Below are 22,757 nucleotides of genomic sequence, written 5' to 3'. Positions count from 1 at the left end.
GTGTCAGATGTTGCTCAATTTTTTTTCTGAAAATGAACAATATCTTTATCCGATATAGCCAGCTTGAATTATTTCGCTTAAATTATATGTTATTGTCCTTGAAAGTTAATTATCAACTTTGGGATAGTTTTGCAAGTCAGTTCCTTTTGTTGAAGTGATTTGATAAAATTGTATTCTGAGTATACTAGTGTGTGATATTTATATGATATACATTAATTTGACTGAGTACGGGAGCAGTATACAATATCAAAATATGAATGTAAATTACTGGGTAAAACTGAATAGTTGTTAGATGCAAAAAAATTTCTTTACTACATTAGAGATGAATCTAGTCTTGATACTCTTGCTAAGGAGAATGGAGAATGAATCCTTTCTTGTAAAGACTCACTAGATTATTTCAAAACTTGAATCGGTGTAATTATTTTTCTCTTTATGCAGAAACTTGTTTAATGTTTATTAATAGAGCAATAAAAACTTTTCTTCATCTATAGTTGGCTTGATAGCAGATGGCAAAAGGTTAATGTACAACTGGGATGGAATTGTCATGTTTCTTCATGCAGGCATTTTTGGTCTTTAAGTTTGGAACACTGAATTTGGTTTAGCAGAATGTTAGGCAATCTGCTTGGTTCTATGCACAATTTATTTGTATCTTCTATCTTGTAAACGAGTTTTAGCACCGTTTGTGCTATTCTTAATTCATTTTGGCTTATCAAAAAAAAAGAACATGCAATTGTATAATCTGAGGAAAAATATGATTAACATTTAACATTTTCACTAAATTGAAGCAGATGCCCAGTCCACATTTTACAATTGTACCAGAGCTCATTTTTAGAGTTTATCAAGTATAGAGTTAAAAGTTGTAGCTTTTTCTGAAAGTGTTGGGAAGCAAACTAGGAAGGAGAGTGCAGTAGCACAAGCAAACTAGGAAGGAGATTGCAGTAGCACATGTCAATGGCTTCTGATAATTTTTTGTGATGGAGAATTTTCTGTGTTCTGAGGATTGGCATGTAGTTAAATCTACTACACTTTAAAAGAGACTCAAGAAATCACTATTCCTAAAAGAACTTCCAATATGGGCCGTCTATTTGACTCTCTCCATTTTCACTCTTTAATCTTGGCCCCTCATTTGTGAGGCTTTTTTTTAGCCTCTATTCTACTCGAGGAACACTATTTCGCTGGCATCACATATCGCGTTGATGGAGTATGGGTATGGGATGAAGGTGAGGAGTGTTTCCCTGCTAAGCGTTCGTGAGTTATCGTCATGCCTGCAGGCTCTGTCCCTGTTGCGTGTTTAAGGTATAACTGTAGTTGGATTGCAAGAATAGTTGTGGAAGTTGCGAGGAAGGGGATGAGGTCACTGATTGCGTTGAAGGGGTTCTGGCTGAAGCTGAAGAGTGTGCCATCGTTAGGTGTTAATTAGAAGGAGGATAATAGAACTGATGATGTAGGTTTTGAATTTGTTCAGAATGTGTTGTCTAAAGGAGGAGAATAGATTTGTATCATAAGCCATGTCAGGTTAGTACCACAGGTTTGGTATGCATAGTTGTCAAGCAGGATTGCTTCTGAAACGCAATTCAATTTATGTGAATTTAATTTAATTGTATTTTTGAAATGCTCAAATGTTTCTCAGTTTCACTTGTCTATGAATACGGCTAGCTATGGTTTTTTCCTCTTCTCGTGTTTTATGGCTGCTCTATGTGTGAGGATGGGTTGTGGACAATTTGGATGGAAAGGAAAAATGCTTCTATGGTATTTTTCTTTTGGCAATTGCTGTGAGGGGCTTTGGGAGCTGTGGAATGCTGCATTTGTTCTGCATTCTAGGATGCAGATAATTCATATCAGGTGCAGGTTGTTGTGACAAAGTGGATGGACGACAAAAATGCTTCTTGGGAAATTTTCGGCTGGCACTTGTTGTGAGGAATTTTGAAGCTGAGGCCTGCTGCACTTGTGCTGTTTTCTGGGGTGCAGTTAATTCAATTTATGTGCAGTTTTGTTGTGTTGCTGTGAATTTCATGGAGAGGCCATCAAGAGCACCACACAGGACTTGCCGATCTGCGAGGGCCGTGATGCTGCTGCAGCTGCCACAGCCTTCAATTTCTTCCTTTTTTATTTGTTTCATCTTGTTGCACTTTAATTTCCTTTGATGTTGCTTTTTAATTTTCTTTGTTCTCTTTTTCTTTGCACTAAAACTACCTGTTGAAGCTCTGGACTTATGCTTCTTTCTAACAGTTGTAATATTTGAACCATCCATGAGAGTTTTGCTCTCATGCTTTATTCAATAAATATTTGCATTGTCGAAAAAAATAAATAAATACTGCTAGCTTGTGTTCATTTTGGTGTTCTTGCACCGAGCAATTTTTCTCTGCTCATCTCCTCTTTCGTCTAGATAATTGTTGGTTGTTATTACTTATGGCTTTAAATTATTTTAATTTTACCCCACTTTATATTCCTTTTATGCCTTCACCGTTTCTCTTCTTCGCGTTTGCAGGAAACAACAACCCTAAAACCTCTGTGTCCACAGCTTCTGGATTGTTCTAACTCTAGCATTTCGTTGTAGATATTCTTATTCCAAATTTCGATTGCAAGCTGGTATGATATCTCCTTGCTGTGCTTTATTCAATTAGTCTATTACTGTGATGATTTGTTTAGGTGCCCTATATTCATCCTTTTACTTCAATCCGGTGTTATCTTTTCTTGCACGAAATTCTAAACTGAATCTCGAGTAACTTCTGTTTGTGTACTTCTTTTATATTGTTGTCCTTTTGTCCATCATCTGATCTTAGTCCTTTGTTTTAATATGTTAATAGTCACCCCTTTGTACTCAATTCTACATGAAGGATGCAGCACAATTTTAATTTGTTTTCTTCGTCTAATGTTTGAACCTGTTTATTTTCTTTTTACCAATCACAGATTTATTAGTTTATTTCTATTATCTATGTATTGAACTTTGATGCATTAGCTTGACATCATTCCTTGTATCAGTAGTTTAAAGTGTAGAAATTTTGTGATTTATAGAGACTGAAAACTGTTGTACCTTTCTTCTGAGTACCCCTTAGTTACAAGTTAATCAAAATATATGGGATATCTTGATTGGGACTGGGAACTTCTGTACTTATTATTTATAGTAAATTTAATCATGTTTTTTTTTTAAGAGAAGACTTTATTGATATAATGCAGTCATGAGGAAACCTTCTCATGATATTAAAAGTACAAAACGAAACACCCACCAAGTAATCAACCTCACTCAAGAAACTGTGCCTCATTAAAACCTCCCTAAGGAAAACCCAGTGAGAAAAACCATTAGGAAGGAAAAAGAGTACATAAATCAAGAGTTAATCAAGTAAAAACATACAGCTCCCTACCTATTGAAATATATGTATTCTTTCCCTTGCCATACAATAGTGTCATATCTACCATTCATTGTAACCCAGCATGCCTCAAGTCACATGAGATCGCGCCTTCATGCATCTGCTAGCTCCTTCCCTTAACCTGTGTTACATCAATTCCAGATCACCCAAACACTTTTCTACATTTATTCTTCATGCATCAAATCTGATCTGTCCTCCAACCTGAGCAGTCCACCAAATCAACAAAAAAACGTACCCCCACCATAGGTAACTTGAGTGAAACCCGCCAATGCACTGGAAACCAACAATCAGAATACAATCTTAAATAAACAGTCACAAGAAATTAGCTTGACTCCTCCTGCAATAAATTCATGCGGTAGCACCTGAGACATTACGCTTTAATCATGTTATGTTGAAGCAACAAAAATTATGGTTTCAATTTGTGTTGAATTTATGTAGTTTATCATTTCTTACTTCCATCAAGGATGGATCTTATTCAATATTAGGTAAGAACTGTTTTCTCCTTCTTGGGAGTTGTTTGGGTTATGTCAGTCATTTAATTATTTCTTTGACTCTGTGTTCATCAAAGTTCCTAATCTTTTACATATCTCTTTGTTTTCAGAAGTTGAATGAGGTGTCTCTGTGAATGTAACATGTCTATCCTTTTCTTACCTAATTTATATGAGGCATCTTAAAACAGTCAATTTTTATAACATAGTCGACATCTTTGAATTTTGTAGCATTTACTAACTTTTAGAACAACTCATAGGTGACAGATGGTGAGGGAGGACATGTTGCCCATGTTGCTGGATATGGAGAAAGTATCAATGATAGTGCTCCTAAAAATTTTGTGAAAAGAAAACTGAAAGTGTCTGGGAGTGAGCTTTATGAAGATGCAGATAGCAAGTTAAGAAAGGTTGAAACACACGTGGTGGAGAAGCTAGAAATCAGTTCTCATGACTTGGCCAATGCTAATGATGGAATGTTAGGTGAAATTAATCGCTTGAAGGAAATTAAGATAAATGATAGGGGGTCCGACTGCGAGGGTCATTTTTTACCAATTGCTGGGTTCAAGGCCCAGGAAAATCATGAACCTAAGTTAAAACCTGCTGGCTTTTAGAGGTTCATTACTTGATGGTGGATATGGCTTACCTAGGTATTATGTGTTAGCATTATGTCGGTCCCTTTTTTGTATATCTATGGGGCCACTGAACTAAGTATTGTATTTAATTAAGTGTGATGCTAGATGTCCTATGTTACCAGTACATGTAGTGTGGTGAACTTGGTATATATCTGGTATTTGTAACCTTTTGATAACTGTGACCTGCAGAACTGCAGTTTAAGTAACCCTATTATCAATATAAGCTGTTATGTTTGTATTAGAAATTGGGAGGCCTATACTCAACCACAAATGCTAGCTCAAGAGTTAAGGTTTGCACAACCATATATAAGCAATTGCTTGACCACATCTCTAGCCAATGTGGGACTCTAACACACCCCCTCACGCCCAGTGTAGAACATCTGGAGCATGGAATGAAACAGGTGGCCCAAATATGGGAGGTCTCCACAACAAATGGATCTAGGATAGGGGCCCAGGCCCATGGTCAAATAACCATTGACTCTGATACCATATTAGAAATTGGGATGCCTATACTCAACCACAAAAGCTAGCTCAAGAGTTGAGGTTTGCACTACCCTTATAAAGCTTATCTTGGCTCTATCTCTAGCCAATGTGGGACTTCTAACACACCCCCTCACGTCCAGGATTGAACAGACTGGAACGTGGGATCAACAACGGGTGGCCCAAATATGGGTGGTCTCCACAACAAATGGATCTAGGATAGGCTCTGATACCATATTAGAAATTGGGAGGCCTATACTCAACCACAAATGCTAGCTCAAGAGTTAAGGTTTGCACAACCATATATAAGCAATTGCTTGGCCACATCTCTAGCCAATGTGGGACTCTAACAGTTTGTATTTATTGTGAAGTTCTTACTATGTTATCTTCATTTGTTTGTTTCCCAACAATATGCTTATAAGCATGACTAAATCATATGTAAGGCTTATTATGATGGTCATGGGAATAGACTTCTATCATTTCCTTCATTTTATTTAATGATTGAATCAAGGAACTCAGATGCCAAGAAATAAGCTTATGCTGATTTTAACAACATATAAGAAAGAGAAGAAGTCATCTTCCAGATTTTGATGTGGTTATACACTTACAATTGGTTTTATTGAAGATGGACTTCAATTTGAACCTTCAAAAAATATAAATTAATAAATTTTTCATTCAATTTATGGGCAAGTAAACATCAGATAAAATTTTAAAAAATCCATTAGTTTATAGAATACTTCTGTCAATTTTTGGACAATTGTATGTTGTTGTTTCTCGTGTGAAGACGAGATCTGGTTTGAAGATCCTAATATGCAACGAGAATGTTAAGGAACGAGATGTAACGAAAAACATTGTTTATAAGGAGGTTTTTTAAAAAATCTACAATTGATTATTGAGAAAAAAACACTGTAATTTTGTTTAAGTTATTTTGACAAAGATAAATTGAAATATAGCTTTGTTATACATATGAATATTTATAATTTGTCCATTGACCCATATGTTTCGGCTAAGTCATATTTGGGTTGTGATTCATAATTGTTACAATAAGTGGTATGACAGTTAATTAATTGGAGTGAAATAAATTGATTGAATAAATATGATAAATTTTAGATCTGCTCGTCCGTGCATCGCACGAAGACGGGCTAAAATCCTAGTATGATGTATCTAAAGCTTGTGTGGTTGGTTCTCAACAAGACAACATCAACTATAATTCGCATCCATATCGCTTAATGGTTGCCTCCTAACAAGGTATGAATTAAGCTACCATAATGGAAAGAGATATGAGTGTTTGCTAGATATGAGTGTTTGCTTAGCACTTTTTTTCAGGATATAGCTCCTCTAGACAACATGTAAACATAACTAGAAGTGAATCCTTTATACCTTAGCAACCCGTAAGATCAAAGTCAGAATACTTAATGATTTCCAAATTTCCTGAATTCTGATACATGCTCATGTAATCTTTTATCTTTTGTAAGTACCTCATAATCTGTTTTGCTGCGTTTCAATGATCCAAACAGTGGTTACTTAAGTATCTGCCCAATATGCCTACTATGCACGCTAAATCTGAATGCGTACATACATGAGCGTACATGAGACTCCCCAGCGGAAGCATAAGAAACTTTTTGCATTTTTCTTATCTCAATTTCATTCTTGGGGCATCTGATTGAGACCAAACTTGTCTCCTTTAGCAACAGGAGTATCTCCTTTTGCACAATCTTTCATGTTGAATTCAGCAGTACCTTTTTGATATAACTTGTTTGTGATAGCCAAGAACATACCGAGATTCATCTCCGTGTATCTTAATTTCCAATACAAAAGAAGTGTTACCAAGATCTTTAATTTTAAAAACTTTTTTAGAAAACCTCTTGGTTACGTGCAACAAGTTTATATCGCTACTAGTAATTTATCAACATGCCGATAAAAAAAAGTAATTTATCAACATAGAGCACTAGGAATCATACATTTACTCCCATTGAACTTGTATAAAAAAATCAACAACTACATTGACCTCAAAACCTAAAGAGACAATGATTTGATGAAAGTTGTGATACCATTGATGGGTAACCCTTAGTAACAAGATGCACTCTATATCTTTCTGGTGAATCGTCTAAGCGGAACTTCTTGTCGAGGTTGTTGAGTCTGCTCTTCTGGTGGAACTTCTTTATCTCCACCCTCTAACACAACATCCTCAAGAAATCTCACGTTTCTCATCTCAAAAGAAATAAAAGGACTTAGTTAAGGGATCATAACTTGCATTTTGTACCTCTTGATATTGTTTGCAAGGTTTCATTAGATGAAACAATTGTTTTTTCAGCATATATAATTTATCAATTAAGGAACCGATTGCTTCTAAAGTAGAATTAAGAGAAAAACTAAATTTAACACTTTCAAAAGAACAAGAATAACCACACTTGTACAATGCATGAATAGAAACCAAATTTTGTCTAAATGACATAACAACACAAGTCTCTCTTAATTCATTAAAACGATCAGGTTCGAAATAATCTAAATATGCTAATTGCTTCCACCACAACTGCTTTATCGTCGCACATATAGATAAATCTTTCACACGTGGACGTGCCACATAGACTTGGTCGGACAGAGGTTACCAAAGCTCTTTCTCAAGCGATGACAAAAATTGAAGCATTTCCATGATATATGAGTGTTTTTGCAGTTTTACTCTGACGACGAGAGATGAAAATCAAATTTTGTTCATTTTATAGGAAATAAAAACATATTTAAGCTCTAGTAAACTTACAAACCACCCCACAAATTGACCAAACTAATTGGGTAACAATTACCCTAATAAAGAACACCCCTTAACCCCTCTTGAGAGTCCTCATTCTCTCCTCTCCTCTTGGAGCAGTCTTATAGATTCGATAAGCTCTCCTGTTAGGTGGTGGGTTCTACAGAGGGTAGCTAAGATGGTTAGATGAGGTTGTTTAGATGATGGAAGTTAATTAATTGTTGTTGGAAATTGGAATTTCGAATTAGATGTCGTATATCTTTTTATAATAATTGTGTGCCTTAAGGTATACCAGTCTCATGTTATAATATAGTACTCCTTTAGAAAATTGTAACGTTGCTTGGATAAATTACTAATACTATGAATATGTATTTGCTGGTTCTTCTATAAGAACTTGATGAAAGATATATACATATATAATATAATCTTTAATATTTGTTACATTGAATAAATTTGGGAAGTTTTGAATTTCCTCTAATGGTAGGATGAGGGAAATTAGGAATTCCTAGAGCCACATACCACAGGTAATGGAGATAAGGAGAGAGCAGCAGAGAGAACAAGGAGCTTGTTTTCACAGTTGGGTCCATGGAACCCACCTTCTGGACCAAGAGTGATGGTGCTCCAATCCCTATTTATGAAAATTATATTAGACTTACCAAATTAAATTCTGTTTCTTTTTCAGTCATAATGCATACTAAATTTATCTCGACCTGACAATACTCGTCATAATTTCATCAAAACTGAAAATTGAATCTATTGGCTTGTCTTTATTAAACAGTACCTCAATTATTAGTATAATTGTTTGTCAATTTTTTTTGTATAATTATTGGTTACAAAACATCAAATATTAACACTTATCTTTTTTATCCAAGACAAGATGATCCTCCTATCCATGTGTGGCAATAAACTCTCCTTAACACTGGTGGAGCTGGAAAAAGCTTCAATCCTAACCTTAAGGTCCATGTCCAAGACTAACAGTGACAGAGAATTGGCGGGCACCATATGCCTGCCACGTGGCAGCATAGGTAATCTTCATTGTGTGGATGTCAGGGTTTTAAGACCAATCCTGTTGTTACACTCTTACCCATCAGCTAAATATAAGCCACCTGCTCTGCTCATAAACTTGCATTGAATTTGCTTGAAGAAAGTACCTCTCCTCTTTCTTTCAGTTCTTTGTACCACAACACCTTCATCAATGGCTGCCTCTGTTTCCACTATTGGAGCTGTCAAAACTCCAGTATGTCATGCTTTTCCATATTTCCATCTTTGTTACACTTAGCACTTGTTTAATTACTATAGCCCTTAAGGTCTTATAATTTGATATGCATGTTTAGATAGTTTAATATGGACCAACAAGGTTTTGGTAGTGATAAGCAGGCTAGACTCCAGTAAAAGTGAGAACACAAGTTCGAAGTCTGAAAATGTTATTTGTTGGGAGGGACATCTGTAGTTTCCCGAATAGGTGGGGACACCCGTCAAAGACAAAAAGAAAAAAAAAATTAGTTCAATAAGCCTTGTGTGTGTGTTTGAGAAATGACATGCCCAAATCAAGTGATTTAAATTGTATTATTACTATGTTTTACTATAACAGCATATAGTACAGACCGAGTTCAAAGGATTGTTGCTATTAGGCTGGTATGAAGTGGCTTAACAATCTAGTAATGAATTTATAGATTCAATAGTAGAAATGATGCATGATATAAGATGTTGGATATTGAAAGTGTGTAAAAATCTAACAATGATTCAGAATATATATAGGGAATTGTTAAGTTTTTTTAGTTAAGCTTAATCCCACTTTTGCTCCCCTATTTTGGACTATGTGTAATTTCTCTTAGCTTTAGCTTTTGCTTCTGTCCAAACATGCATTTACTCCCCCAATAGTTTTCTAACAAATTTAGTCACTCAACTTTTCAATTGTTGCAAATCAAGTCTCTCTATCATTATAATTCTGCTTCAAACTTTCAAATTCTAGTTTTCTAAGAAAAATCTTCATAAATTGAATCAATTTAATCATCATAGACGCTACTGTGATGTATATTGCAGTTGAGCTTGAATGGTTCTGGAGCTGGAGCTTCAGTTCCCAGTTCAGCTTTCTTTGGCAGCAGCTTGAAGAAAGTTATCTCAAGGCTCCCCAACACCAAGGTTTCCAATGGAAGCTTCAAAATTGTTGCTGCAGAGATTGATGAGAGCAAGCAGACTGACGGAGACAGATGGAGGGGTCTGGCCTACGATATTTCCGATGACCAGCAAGACATCACAAGAGGGAAGGGCATGGTTGACCCCCTCTTCCAAGCTCCACAGAATGCCGGAACTCACTATGCAGTCATGAGCTCTTATGAGTACATTAGCACCGGTCTTCGCCAGTGAGTAACACATGCTGTGAATTTTAACTCAAATTGTGTTGTTTGCTTTTGAATGATGAAGCTTCTTTTGAATTTTAAACTTATTACGTGGTTATTATGGTGTTTCAGGTACAACTTTGACAACACCGAGGGTGGATTTTACATTGCTCCCGCTTTCATGGACAAGCTTATTGTTCACATCACCAAGAACTTCTTGACCCTGCCCAACATCAAGGTATGTAATTAGCATACATGAATGAGTTAATGAACAAAACTGCAGTATGACTTTAGCAGAATTGGGTGAAACATTCAATACTTTCATTGTTTTTTGCAGGTTCCTCTCATTCTTGGTATCTGGGGGGGCAAAGGACAAGGAAAATCTTTCCAATGTGAGCTTGTCTTCCAAAAGATGGGAATCAAGTGAGTACTTTCTCTACTAGGCCCTCTTAAATTTAACTCCATGCACCCTGCTAGTACATAGATATGAAGTATTGAACCTCACAACTTTGAAATTAAAACTCAACAACTGATACGTAATGTGTTCCAATGGAATAACATATTATATATGTTATGCTACATAATCTGCTACAAGTGTTTAATGGCTAGACATAATGAGTGTATGTTATATCATATTGCCATATGATAGTTAGATTAAATTCAAAGAAAACAAAAAAGATAATGAAATATGATAAGACTATTAGAGTATGAGAGGGTGTCAAAGAAGATGCGAGAACTGTATAACGACGGGCTTAAAAGATAAGACTAGTATAGTGCTCCAACACTACACATTGACCCAAAACCTTAAAGCAATGAGTCTGTGGGTATAACGAGATTCAAAGTGAATCTAGAAGAAAGAAATTGCAGAGAACTGCAGAAATTTTACTGAATGAATGAGTCTTTCATTACTTGCTCAACTCAGTTCTATGAGCTAATATACATGTACAAAATGTAACTAACAATGTGAAAGTAATGCTAACTAACTAATATCAAACTTGATTAGTTAGATTACTACTCACTCTAATTAACAATTAACTCTATACTTAAGAGTAACAACTCACTTAATTGCTAACTATCGCCATCTTTTAATCAATGTTATGTTGAACTTATTACTCACATATATATATATGTATGTGTAAAACAGTTTACATTGTCGGTGTATACTAATTAAATTCAACTTCTAATGTCTGTGCGATGTTGCAATTACATTCCAGCCCCATCATGATGAGTGCTGGAGAGCTGGAAAGTGGAAATGCAGGAGAACCCGCGAAGTTGATCAGGCAGAGATACCGCGAAGCTGCTGATATAATCAGGAAGGGAAAGATGTGTGCTCTCTTCATCAACGATCTTGATGCAGGTGCAGGTCGTATGGGTGGAACCACCCAGTACACTGTCAACAACCAGATGGTTAACGCCACCCTCATGAACATTGCTGATAACCCCACAAATGTGCAGCTCCCCGGCATGTACAACAAGGAAGACAACCCCCGTGTGCCCATCGTTGTCACCGGTAACGATTTCTCAACACTGTATGCTCCTCTCATCCGTGACGGGCGTATGGAGAAGTTCTACTGGGCGCCTACAAGGGAAGACCGCATCGGTGTCTGCAAGGGGATTTTCCAAACTGACAATGTGTCTGAAGAGGCTGTTGTCACGATTGTTGACACCTTCCCTGGTCAATCCATCGGTAAGTACCCTGCAACGTCAGCTTATTTTTACACAGAATCAATTCTAACACCCAGAAGCTAGTCAGAGAAGCTTCTACTAAGAATTGGTTTGATTTTAGAATCAATTATAGAAGAATTTCCAAATATGTATATGCGGTACTAACACTATACTGCCTTTTGTGGTGCTGTAGATTTCTTTGGTGCATTGAGGGCTAGAGTGTATGATGATGAAGTGAGGAAGTGGATTTCTGGTGTTGGTGTTGATTTGATTGGAAAGAAGCTTGTGAACTCAAAGGAAGGACCTCCAGTATTTGAGCAGCCCAAGATGACCCTGGAGAAGCTCTTGGAGTATGGTAACATGCTTGTGCAAGAACAAGAGAATGTGAAGAGAGTCCAGTTGGCTGACAAGTACTTGAATGAAGCTGCTCTTGGTAATGCTAATGACGATGCTATCAAGAGGGGAACTTTCTAAGCCTTCATTGGAGGTTTGCATCTAGCTTTATATCCCTCTAACTAGGACAATTATATTAAGTTCAAACAAAACTTGGTCTGAGATCTTGAGTTAATTGTTTTCTGTGCAGGCAAGTAAATATTCCCGTGAAGGTTGTAGTGTTCCAATGCCTCAACTTTGATCCAGGTGCTAGAAGTTGTGATGCAATCTTCTTGTAACATTCTTAGCTTTGTCAATGTATTGGGTGGAAGGAGAATGCCCAAGTTTGAATGTTTTTTTCATGTTGAACTGTCTTCATGTAAAATTTTGTGTACAATGTTAAATTGAATTTGGTGTCTTTTTTTCCTGCCTATACTGGAGGTTTCTTTTCTACATTTAATTATGTTTGCCATGAGAAGATATCAAGTGAGTGCTAAGGATATGATGAATTTGGGGACAAAGTCTGAGTTCTGAGCTCAAGGACATATTATATACACTCACCATTTTGATTCGAATTAATACCACCAGCCATCTCAGAGATTGGAGTGAGGATTGTGTGAAATGTGGTGGAGTAATGGTTGTGTGAATGGTGGTGGAGCGAGGGTTGAATTGTGTGAGCATTTATAGGCAAATGGATCTGAAGAAACATTCAAAGAAGAAAAGGTTGTGTAAAGAATTCAACCTATAACCCTAGATCTACAAAGCTAATCCCAACTTCAAATCAAAATGTAAATGACAGATGCATAAAAATTGGATGAACTGAAGATGACAATGGGGAATGGTTGCAAACAGAGTACGAAATCTCTCAAAAAAGGCACATCTAATCAATGAAATCAGATAAACAATTCGAAAAAAGGACGAAATTAGGAGGAAACGTATGGGAAGAGCTAAACCACGTAATGGTGAGGTTCACAGAAGAACTGTTATAGAGGCTTACAACGCAATGGTTGATGGAGCGACTTGATGGCCAACGTCGAGGAAGCCATGGGAAGGTGCCGAAGATCGTGGGAAGTAGATCTTTAGAGCCGAGTGACGTCGAACGCAGTTGGCACGGGGAAATCAGTGACGTTGCTACAGTTGGAGAAGCGAGAAATTGGGGAAAAAGGACGAAATTTACAGAGGAAGGGTGGCTGAAGGGACATGGGGTCGGTGCTTCCCCATGGAAACCGGGGAGCGGAGGCGGCGGCTCTGCCAACCTCACATGTTCGAGAAGAGAGAGAAACAGGTAGGGTTGTGTGATCTGTGATTATTTTATTCAACGGCCCAGATTAAAAGATGGAAAAAGCAGTAATAGATTTCAACTAAAAAAATAAAACTAAATTTGAAAAAGTCACAAAAGCAGTACACATGTCGAAATGCCATTGGTGGTTTCTTATGAATAGTAACTCGAGAATAAGATGTAGTAGATACACTCACCATATCACAAACATTGCAAATTATTAATTACCTCATTTAGTTGAAGAGTTACTTGTTCTATCACTTGAAGAACCATTAGTTTCCAAATCTACCACAATATAATAATCTGCAGTTTCCCTTCAAAATACGATCCACTATGAATCTATGATATAAATAACCAATTATCTCAAAAACTTAAATTGTTAGTTAAGTGTTCTTTTTTTTGACATTCGTTAGTTAAGTATTATATGAATGGTTTTATATTATTATCTCTAACACGCCCTCTCACACAAGAACCTGTTTAAGCTTGTATGTTTGGGCTTGAAGCGATACTATGTCAAAATAACTAATTATCTCGAAAGTTTAAGTTGTTCGGTAAAATAATTTTATAAGTTATATTATTATCTCCAACAATAATTACCAAATGCCAGCACTAAATAGAGAATATCACTACTAGAAAATGGAATCTTTTGCAAAATGCATGGGTTGATTAAAAGCAAAGGCAACGAGAGAGAGTTCTATGGTTTAGAGTTCTATGGTTTATATTATTTTGTGCATAAACTTAGTGCCTAAGTCACCTGCTCTTGTTTTCAAGGTTTATAGTTTGATTCTCACTTTTGCTAAAGATAATATGTTTAAAATTACCAGTTATAGTGTAGTTATATATTATGTTGTGCATATATAAATTGAGATTATACTTTGGCTTAGCAGTAATTAATATCTTGATTTTGCAACATAAGTCTTGAGGTTTCAATGTCTACTCCACCTAAAAGTTGGATTTTTCAAATACTCACGTGAGTGAGATGCTTACTTGTTTGCCATACATGATATTAATCGTGCAATTAAGTGTCAAATTGACATGACATATCTTAATCATCACTTGTAATGTTACTCATTTGGTGATACATAAATAAAACTGTTAGTTTTTTTAACAGAGAAGTGACAGAACGATCAAAAGTGCAATGTCAAACAAATGTGGACTCTTAAATTTCCCATTTTAAAACATGACTTACTTCTCACAATTGTGATGCTTGAAAACTAAAAGTGTGATTAAGCCTAAAAGTTAAGTTAGCCAAACCAAGGATAAGAGCATCACTTATCTGGCACATGGAAAAAATAATGGGAGAAAGCTACACCACAAACACAAATTGAATACCGCAACATGTGATTGATAATCAAATTAGTGATCCTATAACGCAAGACTTATACCACAGATTTTGTACTCACTGGATAACATAACATGCAGGGGCGGATTTACCGCCCGGCTAGCTAGGGCCTTTGCCCAAGCTCTGAAAAAAAAAACAATTTTTTCTTTGGAACAGGTCAGTTTTGGGGAAAAAAAGAAGAAGAGAAAATGGGCAAAATTGAAAGGTTAAGGTGAAATTAGAGGAGAGAGGGCGCCAGCAAGAAGGGTCATGGGGAGATTAAATGTGGTGTGGGGGATTATTTAGAAATTGTTAGAAATCTGCAGAAGAGATGAAACAGTTGTGCCTGGAAGAAGAAGGAAACGGCTGGAAACAGATGGAGAAAGAGAAAGAATAAGATTTTTTTTGTTTTTGGTCAAAAGAAAGAATAAGATTGACATTTAGGGTTTTGCAATTTTTTAAAGAAAACAAAATAAAGGCCCTGCTGTGTGTCCACGGGCCTGGCTTATTGTTGGATCTTTGGCCCTACTGTGTGGACGTGTGTGTTGGGCTTGGCACATGCTTATTGTTTTGTTTGTTTGTTTGCTTCTCTTAATGAATGAACAAAACCACTCCTTCCACCAAAAATAAGAAAATCATCCATATTTATGAAAAATTATACTTTTTTTATTTTTCCTTTTACATATGGGTGGGTTTTTTTGGTAGATCAGAATTTTTTTATGCTAAGTTTAGAGCTATATGTTTATCTTGAGGTTGCTTATTTACAAGGAAAATGACGTTAAACACTCGTTTTACTCACAATTATATAAGAAAGATAAGAATAAAAAATTAAGAGAAATGAGAAATATAATAAATGGTGTGATGGGATTAAAAGACAAATATAAAAAGAAAGATTAAAATACGTGGAATCAACTATGTTTATGATCTAGTGAACAACTAGCAAAGTAGAAAAATAATCTTGATCAGCTATTACCAGGTTCAATCAATCAATTAGAATTTTAGGTTGGGAGAGGTGGAAATTTTTATCAGAAGGATGTGTGGGATGTGAATATTATAGATATAATGATAGAAGGGAATTTGTGGCAAACCATACTCTAAACCATTTTCTTTATGTTTATGGCTCTCCCAATATTTACGCCGCAGTGCCCGCAACCGCAATTTAAAACCTTGGGTCATACGTCAGGTGAGGACAGTTACGCTTAAGCCTAAACTTGCCCAGGCTTCATAAAAATTCTGGATCCGCCACTGATAACATGTGATTCAAAATCAAACGGAATCACCTATAACGTAAGCATTAGTCATTCATCCATCGTACCATCCAACATACGATTACAAAATTGAAATAAGACTTGAATATTCGATAGTTTGAAGAATTGTTTATGGGTGCCCACTAGGGTGGACAAGTTTAAAACTGGTCCACCCATGGACCACCCTTTTTGACCGGATTTTTCAGGTTTGTGGGTTGGGGGTAGTGTTTGTTGAATTTGCAAAGATGACCTTCGTAAATAGACTTAATTGTACGCACTTAAATGCAAATCATAATACCATAACCCCAATACCCCAAGACCCTAAATTCATGACTTCATCATTCCTCTCGAATCTGAACCTTTCCTCTGTAGCGTTTTTGGTAATACACACTTAAGCTCACGAACATGTAATTGAACCCAGAAATTTGGAGACTTTCTACCCTTCTGAGGGTCGTTCGATTCGTTCCATATCTCAGGCTCGTTCGATCTCTGGTTGTTGTTGTCGTCACTTTGTTCTTGGTCGCTGTCGTCCATGATCTTGATTCGAAGAGCAACATCGGCAGCAAACAGAGTCGTTGAGGAAAAGAAAACTGCACCTTCGAAGATTGGCGATGAAGAACTCACTGGTGCGGGCGATCTGGTGAAGAGAGGTTTGACGAATATTGTTCGGTCGGCGCCGCACCAGATTTGCCGCCGGGAAGCTTTTGAGCCGGACCCAACCGGCTCTCCTTCATGTCCAAAGCCCAATAGTCGTGAATCAATATTTCCATTTTTTTGTTGAATCTTGTTTGTTTCGACCTCAGTTTCACTACAAGGAACAAGGAAATTTTGTTGTAGTGAAGATGACAAATCCAAAAGTTTTCTTTGATATTGCGATTGGAAAGATGAAAGCTGGGCGAATATTAATGGAACTTTTTGCTGATGTTACCCAGAAACAGCTGAAAACTTCAGGGCTTTATGTACTGGGGAAATTGGAATTGGAAAATCTGGCAATGATTTTCAATGTAATTACTTTAAATAATAAATGGTAGTAAGTGATTTGATTTTGCATACTCCATTTTTTATGCGATTTCACTAAAATTATCCTATCTTTTTTTACTGAGTAATGAGGAATGCCATCTCTGGTTCTGGAAGTCCAGCCTATTTGCTATTGGAAAATGTTTTTTGTTGATGATATGATATATTCCTTTGTGCTTTGTTCTTTTAAAAAGATGGAAGGAAAATCACAATTAAAAGAGAAATTAAAGAGGAAGGAGAGACATGAAGGTGAGGATTCAGATTGGTTATGGAGGTTGAGAGGCGAGGGAGAGTGGGAGGGAGAAGGTGAGATAGGACCACAGGTCATACACATTGACTCTGAATCTGATTCTGAAGATGATGACTTTGACCGAGACAATAATTGGCATATGGTTGTGAACAAAAGGTTAGCAGATAGTAAAAACCCTTTGGTAAGATCCCATCACTTCATATCATTTAGTCTAAGTTTAATATCTCCAATTTACCTCACGTGATGAAATATGATGCCTTTTATTGTTGCAGCATTACCAGCAAGGGTGGCAGGGAGACTCCTAGCTATTGGAATAGCAACCATAAATGTGAGCGTGTTAAACAAGAATGCTGCGGCAGATTGTGAAATTCGTCCCACCAAAAGAAACAGGAATGAATCTTATTTATGTGAAGGCTGGTACGGGATGTGCAAGGAGTTAGAGATGTCCCCTGGAAGCACAATGTTCTTCACTTTTCTCCCAAATTAACTACGACCGGTCATGAGTGTCGTTCGTAACAATTAGCCTTGTTTATACCTATGTTTAAGTACTTGTTATGTTGTTTATGAACTTTGAGCCATCCAATCATAAATTTCTAGATATTGTGTTTAAGGGCACCTTATTTATGAACCACTTGCGACTTCTTATTAAGAGATTGTATTCCAGTGTTTCAATTTGAGTATGTCATTTCAATTTATGTTACTCTAAATCATTTTTCAACATTATTATCATGCTGCAATTCAATTCGTATATAGAGGAGGTCATGAATTACGCAAGGCTAGTAATCAAATTTATGTTACAAATTTTTCATTTTTCCATTGCCATTTTCATGGTTAAATGGTTTGGTTAAATCTTAAGATTATAACACATGTGCTAAAAATCATTATGTATGTGTTACAGGACATGTTACAAGTCACAAAACGGCACATAAACGTGTATATGTTACAAGTCACAAAAAGGGTTAAAATCATCCTCCATAGGACACTGAAAAGGGTATATACCAGACTGAATGTGGCACATGGAAGGCAATCTACCATTCACAAAAACACAACCTATAAAAAGAACCTAAACACAAGGCTGGGTATGGGATATTGACTATTTACAAACCACATTTCTTGAGCTCCATTTGAGCAGAACTGCCATTACGCCAAAAGTACCCTATGGCATATGAGAGAAAGGAAGAAGTATGGTGAAAATTCAACACTGACATTCAACATAGTGAACGAAATAAGAGAAATGAAGAAGTATGGTGAAAATTCAACACTGATGTCATCAATTTCACCTCAATTTCAAATGGAGCATTTCGTCGAACATCTCACATGCATCTATCCCCAACTTACAAAACCAGAATTTGTCCACTTTTTATCACAAACTACAACTATTCGAGGTTTGTTGTTCTACCAATGCTTGGGATGTTTGGCATCCTTGTCATCCTTCGCTTCCAAGAGTCAATGCCATTGCCATCATTTTCAACGACAACAGTGAGTACTCATACACCTTTTTTTCATGCTCTATGCACAGCTCCGCTGTTGGAAAATTCATTTTATTGACAAATTTAGTGGAACCCACTCTTTCGTAGCCTTCGAGAAGAGAGATGGAGATGATGTGGTGCAGAGAAATTGTGAAATGAAGATGATATGAACGGCGGCCATGGAGATGTATTACTGGGTTTCAAAGGATTGGTGGACATCATGTCATATCAGAGAGAAAGAGGGTTTAACTCAGATGGATTTCTTTGCAATTTTTCAAAATAATGTCACTAACCACAACCACAGGTGAAAGGTTGCAAATCCTGACCACATAATTAAAATATTATATCTGGCCGGTGGATATGGGTGGACCAGTTTGTAACTTGTCCACCCTAGTGGTATGAGCCTGATCCAAATGTTAAGAAAAATAAGGAGTTGATATTGAAACCTCCACCCCTACTTTGTAAAACCCAAAAATACACCCTCTCCCCATCCTCTTCATCTTCTCACTTCACCCATCACCTTCATCTTGTTCTTCCTCTTCAACCTCACTTCACCTCATTATCTTCCAATGTTAAGTGGAGAATATTCGTATATGGATTACCTGCATGTGTTCATTCTTGAATACTCAACACTTCAGATGTCTAGCCCTAAACGTGATGGGGTATGTTGAAAAGTCTCATATTGACTAAAGTGATAACCCTTATATATGAGAAGACAATCATCAACACTTGAGGCTTTTGGGTAGAATTAGACGTTTCAAATTCTAATATGATCGATATCAGGTCAACTACAAGCGCTCAAGAGTTCAATCAATGCCGCCCTCAATTCTTCTAATAAAAAATTAAATTTCAGTACATAATAGGTGAGTATGTGCATAATCCACATTTCAAACCCAAACAGACTCTTGCGTGAGATTGTGTTAAAAATAATTATATAAAATCATTCGTGTAATCTTCACCCAACAACTTAAATATTTAGAATAATTAGTTGTTTGAAAGAATATTTGCTTGTTTTGATGGTTGAGTTGACACATTAACACATACAATCAACAATCCATTTTTAATATATATTCAAACAGGATTTTGATACCTAACATACATTTCATTTTCCTATTTAACTATTTTTTTATCACATTATATATAATATATATAAATGTATAATTTCCCCCTTTTCTTAACATTCTCCCTACACTAAAAAAGGCATTTGCCTAAAACTAGAATGGAGTTTAGGAACCACACATGAAACTGTCACTGTTCAGTCACTATCCGGAAGCACTAGAACACCCACGTGATAAATCATACAAAATGAGCAACAACCACGTTTCAATTTCCAGCCCACAAACTGCAAAAAGCACTACGCACTCTTCCAACTTGCTCAATGCGCTTCACCCAAACAATGCACAACAATACAAGATCACAAGCATTTAACACCAGAACACAAGACTTCCAACATTTTGAAATCTTTATCATATTTAGTACTACTTCACTTAGCCTATCCACTCAGTTCAACACTCATTACAAAAACACTCATGCTTCTTCTCTGGATCCTGATCCTTCTAGCCTCCAACTCTGTAAAATCTCATCAAGATGAGCTCTTCTTTGATGGATTCCATGGTGCTGCTGCTGCCACCAACATAAGCTTAAACGGCGTTGCAGCGATCGTGCAAAGAGGCTTACTTCGCCTGACAAACGACACTCAAAGAGTAGTCGGTCATGCCTTTTACTCAAACCCAATCAAGTTCAAGAACTCATCCTCCACCACCAACTCCAAAGTGTTATCCTTTTCCACTGCTTTTGCTTTTGCAATTATCCCCCAGTACCCAAAACTCGGTGGCCATGGCTTCGCCTTCACCATTTCTCCCTCCAAGGAGCTTCCAGGCGCGTATCCCAGCCAGTACTTAGGCCTCCTCAACCCGAACGACGTTGGGAACTTGTCGAACCACCTGTTCGCAGTGGAATTCGACACGGTCCAGGACTTTGAATTCGGCGACATCAACGACAACCACATTGGCATCAACCTTAACAGCATGACATCCAACAAATCAGTTAAAGCTGCGTTTTTCGCAGACGGATCAGCAAACAAACAAGACCTCTATTTGAAGAGTGGCAAGGTGATTCAAGCATGGATTGACTATGATTCCTCTAACAATCAATTAGAAGTTAGACTCTCCTCATCCTCTACAAAACCCAGATCCCCAATCTTATCCTACAATGTCAATCTCTCACCAATTCTCCAAGAAACCATGTACATAGGATTTTCTTCCTCAACAGGATTGCTAGCTAGCTCCCACTACATCTTGGGTTGGAGCTTCAAGATGAATGGAGAGGCCAAAACCCTCTCTTTACAAAACCTTCCCTCACTCTCTTCACCTAACAAAACTCAAAAAACCTTAACCTTAGGACTATGTTTCTCTGCTCTCATTCTAGTACTCGCCGCAATCAGTTTAGCATCATTCTACCTAATCAAAAAGTCGAAAAACACTGATGTGATCGAACCTTGGGAGCACAATGTTGGTCCACACAGATTCCCCTACAAAGAGCTAAAGAAAGCCACAAAAGGGTTCAAGGAGAAAAACCTCATCGGCTTCGGCGGATTCGGCAGGGTCTACAAAGGGTTGCTCCCAAAAACCACCACCGAAATCGCCGTGAAGCGAATCTCCCATGAATCAAAACAAGGGTGGCAAGAATTCGTATCAGAAATCACCACCATCGGAAAGCTTCGCCATAGAAACCTCGTTCAGCTACTGGGATGGTGCCGGAAGCAAAACGATCTCCTCCTAGTCTACGATTTCATGCCGAATGGGAGCTTGGACAAATACATATTCGATCAACCGAGAGTGATTCTGAGCTGGGAACAGAGATTCAGGATCATCAAAGGGGTGGCTTCGGGTCTCGTTTATCTGCATGAAGAGTGGGAGCAAACGGTGATTCACAGAGATATCAAAGCAGGGAACGTTCTGTTAGACGGTGAGATGAATGGGAAGCTCGGGGATTTTGGATTGGCGAAGCTATACGATCATGGCGCGAATCCTAGCACGACGAGGGTGGTGGGGACGTTGGGGTACCTGGCGCCGGAGCTCACGCGGACGGGGAAGCCGACGACGAGCTCCGACGTGTTTGCGTTTGGGGCGCTGCTGTTGGAGGTGGTGTGCGGGAGGAGGCCGATTGATCCGAAGGCGATGCCGGAGGAGCTTGTGCTGGTGGAGTGGGTTTGGGATCGGCGGCGCGTGGGGGCGGCGTTGGAGGTGGTGGATTCGAGGCTGGGTGGGGTTTTTGATGAGGCGGAGGCGGTGCTTGTGCTGAAGGTGGGGTTGATGTGCTCCGATGAGTCGCCGGAGGGGAGGCCTGCTATGAGGCAGGTGGTGAGGTACTTGGAGGGGGAGGTGCCGGTGCCGGAGATTGGTGAGTTCGATGGGAAGAAAGGGGGTGGCGCCGCCGCGGTTGGCGGTGGTGGGATTGGTGATTTTGTGCATTCGTATACGGCGTCGTCGTTTTTTGATAGGGAGAATACGTGGTCGTCGTCGGTCGGTGATGACGTGGAGGTTGGTTCTGCATCGCCGCTTTCAATTTCCGGTGGCCGGGAGGAGGGTAGGTAGTTGGCCGGAGCGATCTTTCCCACCCTTTTTTTCTTTTTTTCTTTTCTTTTTGTATTTTTGTTTTGTTTTTGTACATAACTACATATGAGCTATGGGCTTTGTTGAAATTTAAGAGTGAATAATTAAATTAGTTGGGATAATTTTGGGCCTTAAATTTAGAAACTACTTCTTGTAATTCGTAATGTAATAAGACGTCGGTCAAGTTTGTTGATAGGTTTAAAAACTTTAGCTAACATTAATGGTGATGCTTACATGTCATGTCACGTTAACTTCTACAATGAACTTTTCATGATTGAAAATTAGTTTGAATCCGAATTTTCAACATTTGTTCTAGTTCCACCAACTGGCCTTTAGTTGTTCCTACAACTATAAATTTGGTCCTCTTCTCCTTCTCCACTTAGGAAATACTTCTTTGTGATTAGAAAGGAAGGGGGAGAAGGGTGGGGAGGGGACAAGTGATGGCCTGATGGGCACTGATGGCGGTGGGG

General features: G+C 37.8%; 2 protein-coding genes and 1 long non-coding RNA gene across 3 annotated transcripts; 2 read left to right on the top strand and 1 right to left on the bottom strand.

Moving 5' to 3' along the window:
• The first annotated feature begins 8,793 nt into the window (after window positions 1-8,793).
• On the top strand, window positions 8,794-12,523 carry LOC130722312 (ribulose bisphosphate carboxylase/oxygenase activase, chloroplastic-like). The gene is made up of 7 exons (XM_057572998.1): window positions 8,794-8,951; window positions 9,758-10,077; window positions 10,186-10,291; window positions 10,391-10,476; window positions 11,268-11,740; window positions 11,912-12,205; window positions 12,302-12,523. Exons 1-6 carry the CDS (start codon window positions 8,910-8,912, stop codon window positions 12,190-12,192), a joined length of 1,308 nt encoding a protein of 435 aa, XP_057428981.1. The 5' UTR covers window positions 8,794-8,909; the 3' UTR covers window positions 12,193-12,205; window positions 12,302-12,523.
• Window positions 12,524-18,300: 5,777 nt separating this feature from the next.
• Window positions 18,301-19,318, bottom strand: LOC130723155 (uncharacterized). Its single transcript, XR_009014205.1, has 2 exons — window positions 18,485-19,318; window positions 18,301-18,360 (listed from the first exon to the last, which is right to left on the bottom strand). It is a non-coding gene; the product is annotated as an uncharacterized LOC130723155 (long non-coding RNA).
• A 408-nt stretch (window positions 19,319-19,726) lies between these two features.
• On the top strand, window positions 19,727-22,423 carry LOC130723154 (L-type lectin-domain containing receptor kinase S.4-like). Its single transcript, XM_057574110.1, has one exon. It carries the CDS (start codon window positions 20,203-20,205, stop codon window positions 22,267-22,269), a length of 2,067 nt encoding a protein of 688 aa, XP_057430093.1. The 5' UTR covers window positions 19,727-20,202; the 3' UTR covers window positions 22,270-22,423.
• Window positions 22,424-22,757: the final 334 nt, after the last annotated feature.

Source organism: Lotus japonicus, chromosome 6, assembly GCF_012489685.1.
Source record: "Lotus japonicus ecotype B-129 chromosome 6, LjGifu_v1.2".
Classification (NCBI taxonomy): Eukaryota; Viridiplantae; Streptophyta; class Magnoliopsida; order Fabales; family Fabaceae; genus Lotus; species Lotus japonicus.
Note: the sequence above shows the minus strand (reverse complement) of the source record. Positions and strands in the feature narration are given on the sequence as shown.

Excerpts from the sequence above, each read along its gene's own strand:
- LOC130722312 (XM_057572998.1), top strand. The coding sequence starts at position 8,910 with ATGGCTGCCTCTGTTTCCACTATTGGAGCTGTCAAAACTCCA. Across the intron at positions 8,952-9,757 it reads TTGGAGCTGTCAAAACTCCA|TTGAGCTTGAATGGTTCTGG; the intron begins GTATGTCATGCT and ends TGTATATTGCAG. Across the intron at positions 11,741-11,911 it reads CTTCCCTGGTCAATCCATCG|ATTTCTTTGGTGCATTGAGG; the intron begins GTAAGTACCCTG and ends GTGGTGCTGTAG.
- LOC130723154 (XM_057574110.1), top strand. The coding sequence starts at position 20,203 with ATGCTTCTTCTCTGGATCCTGATCCTTCTAGCCTCCAACTCTGTAAAA.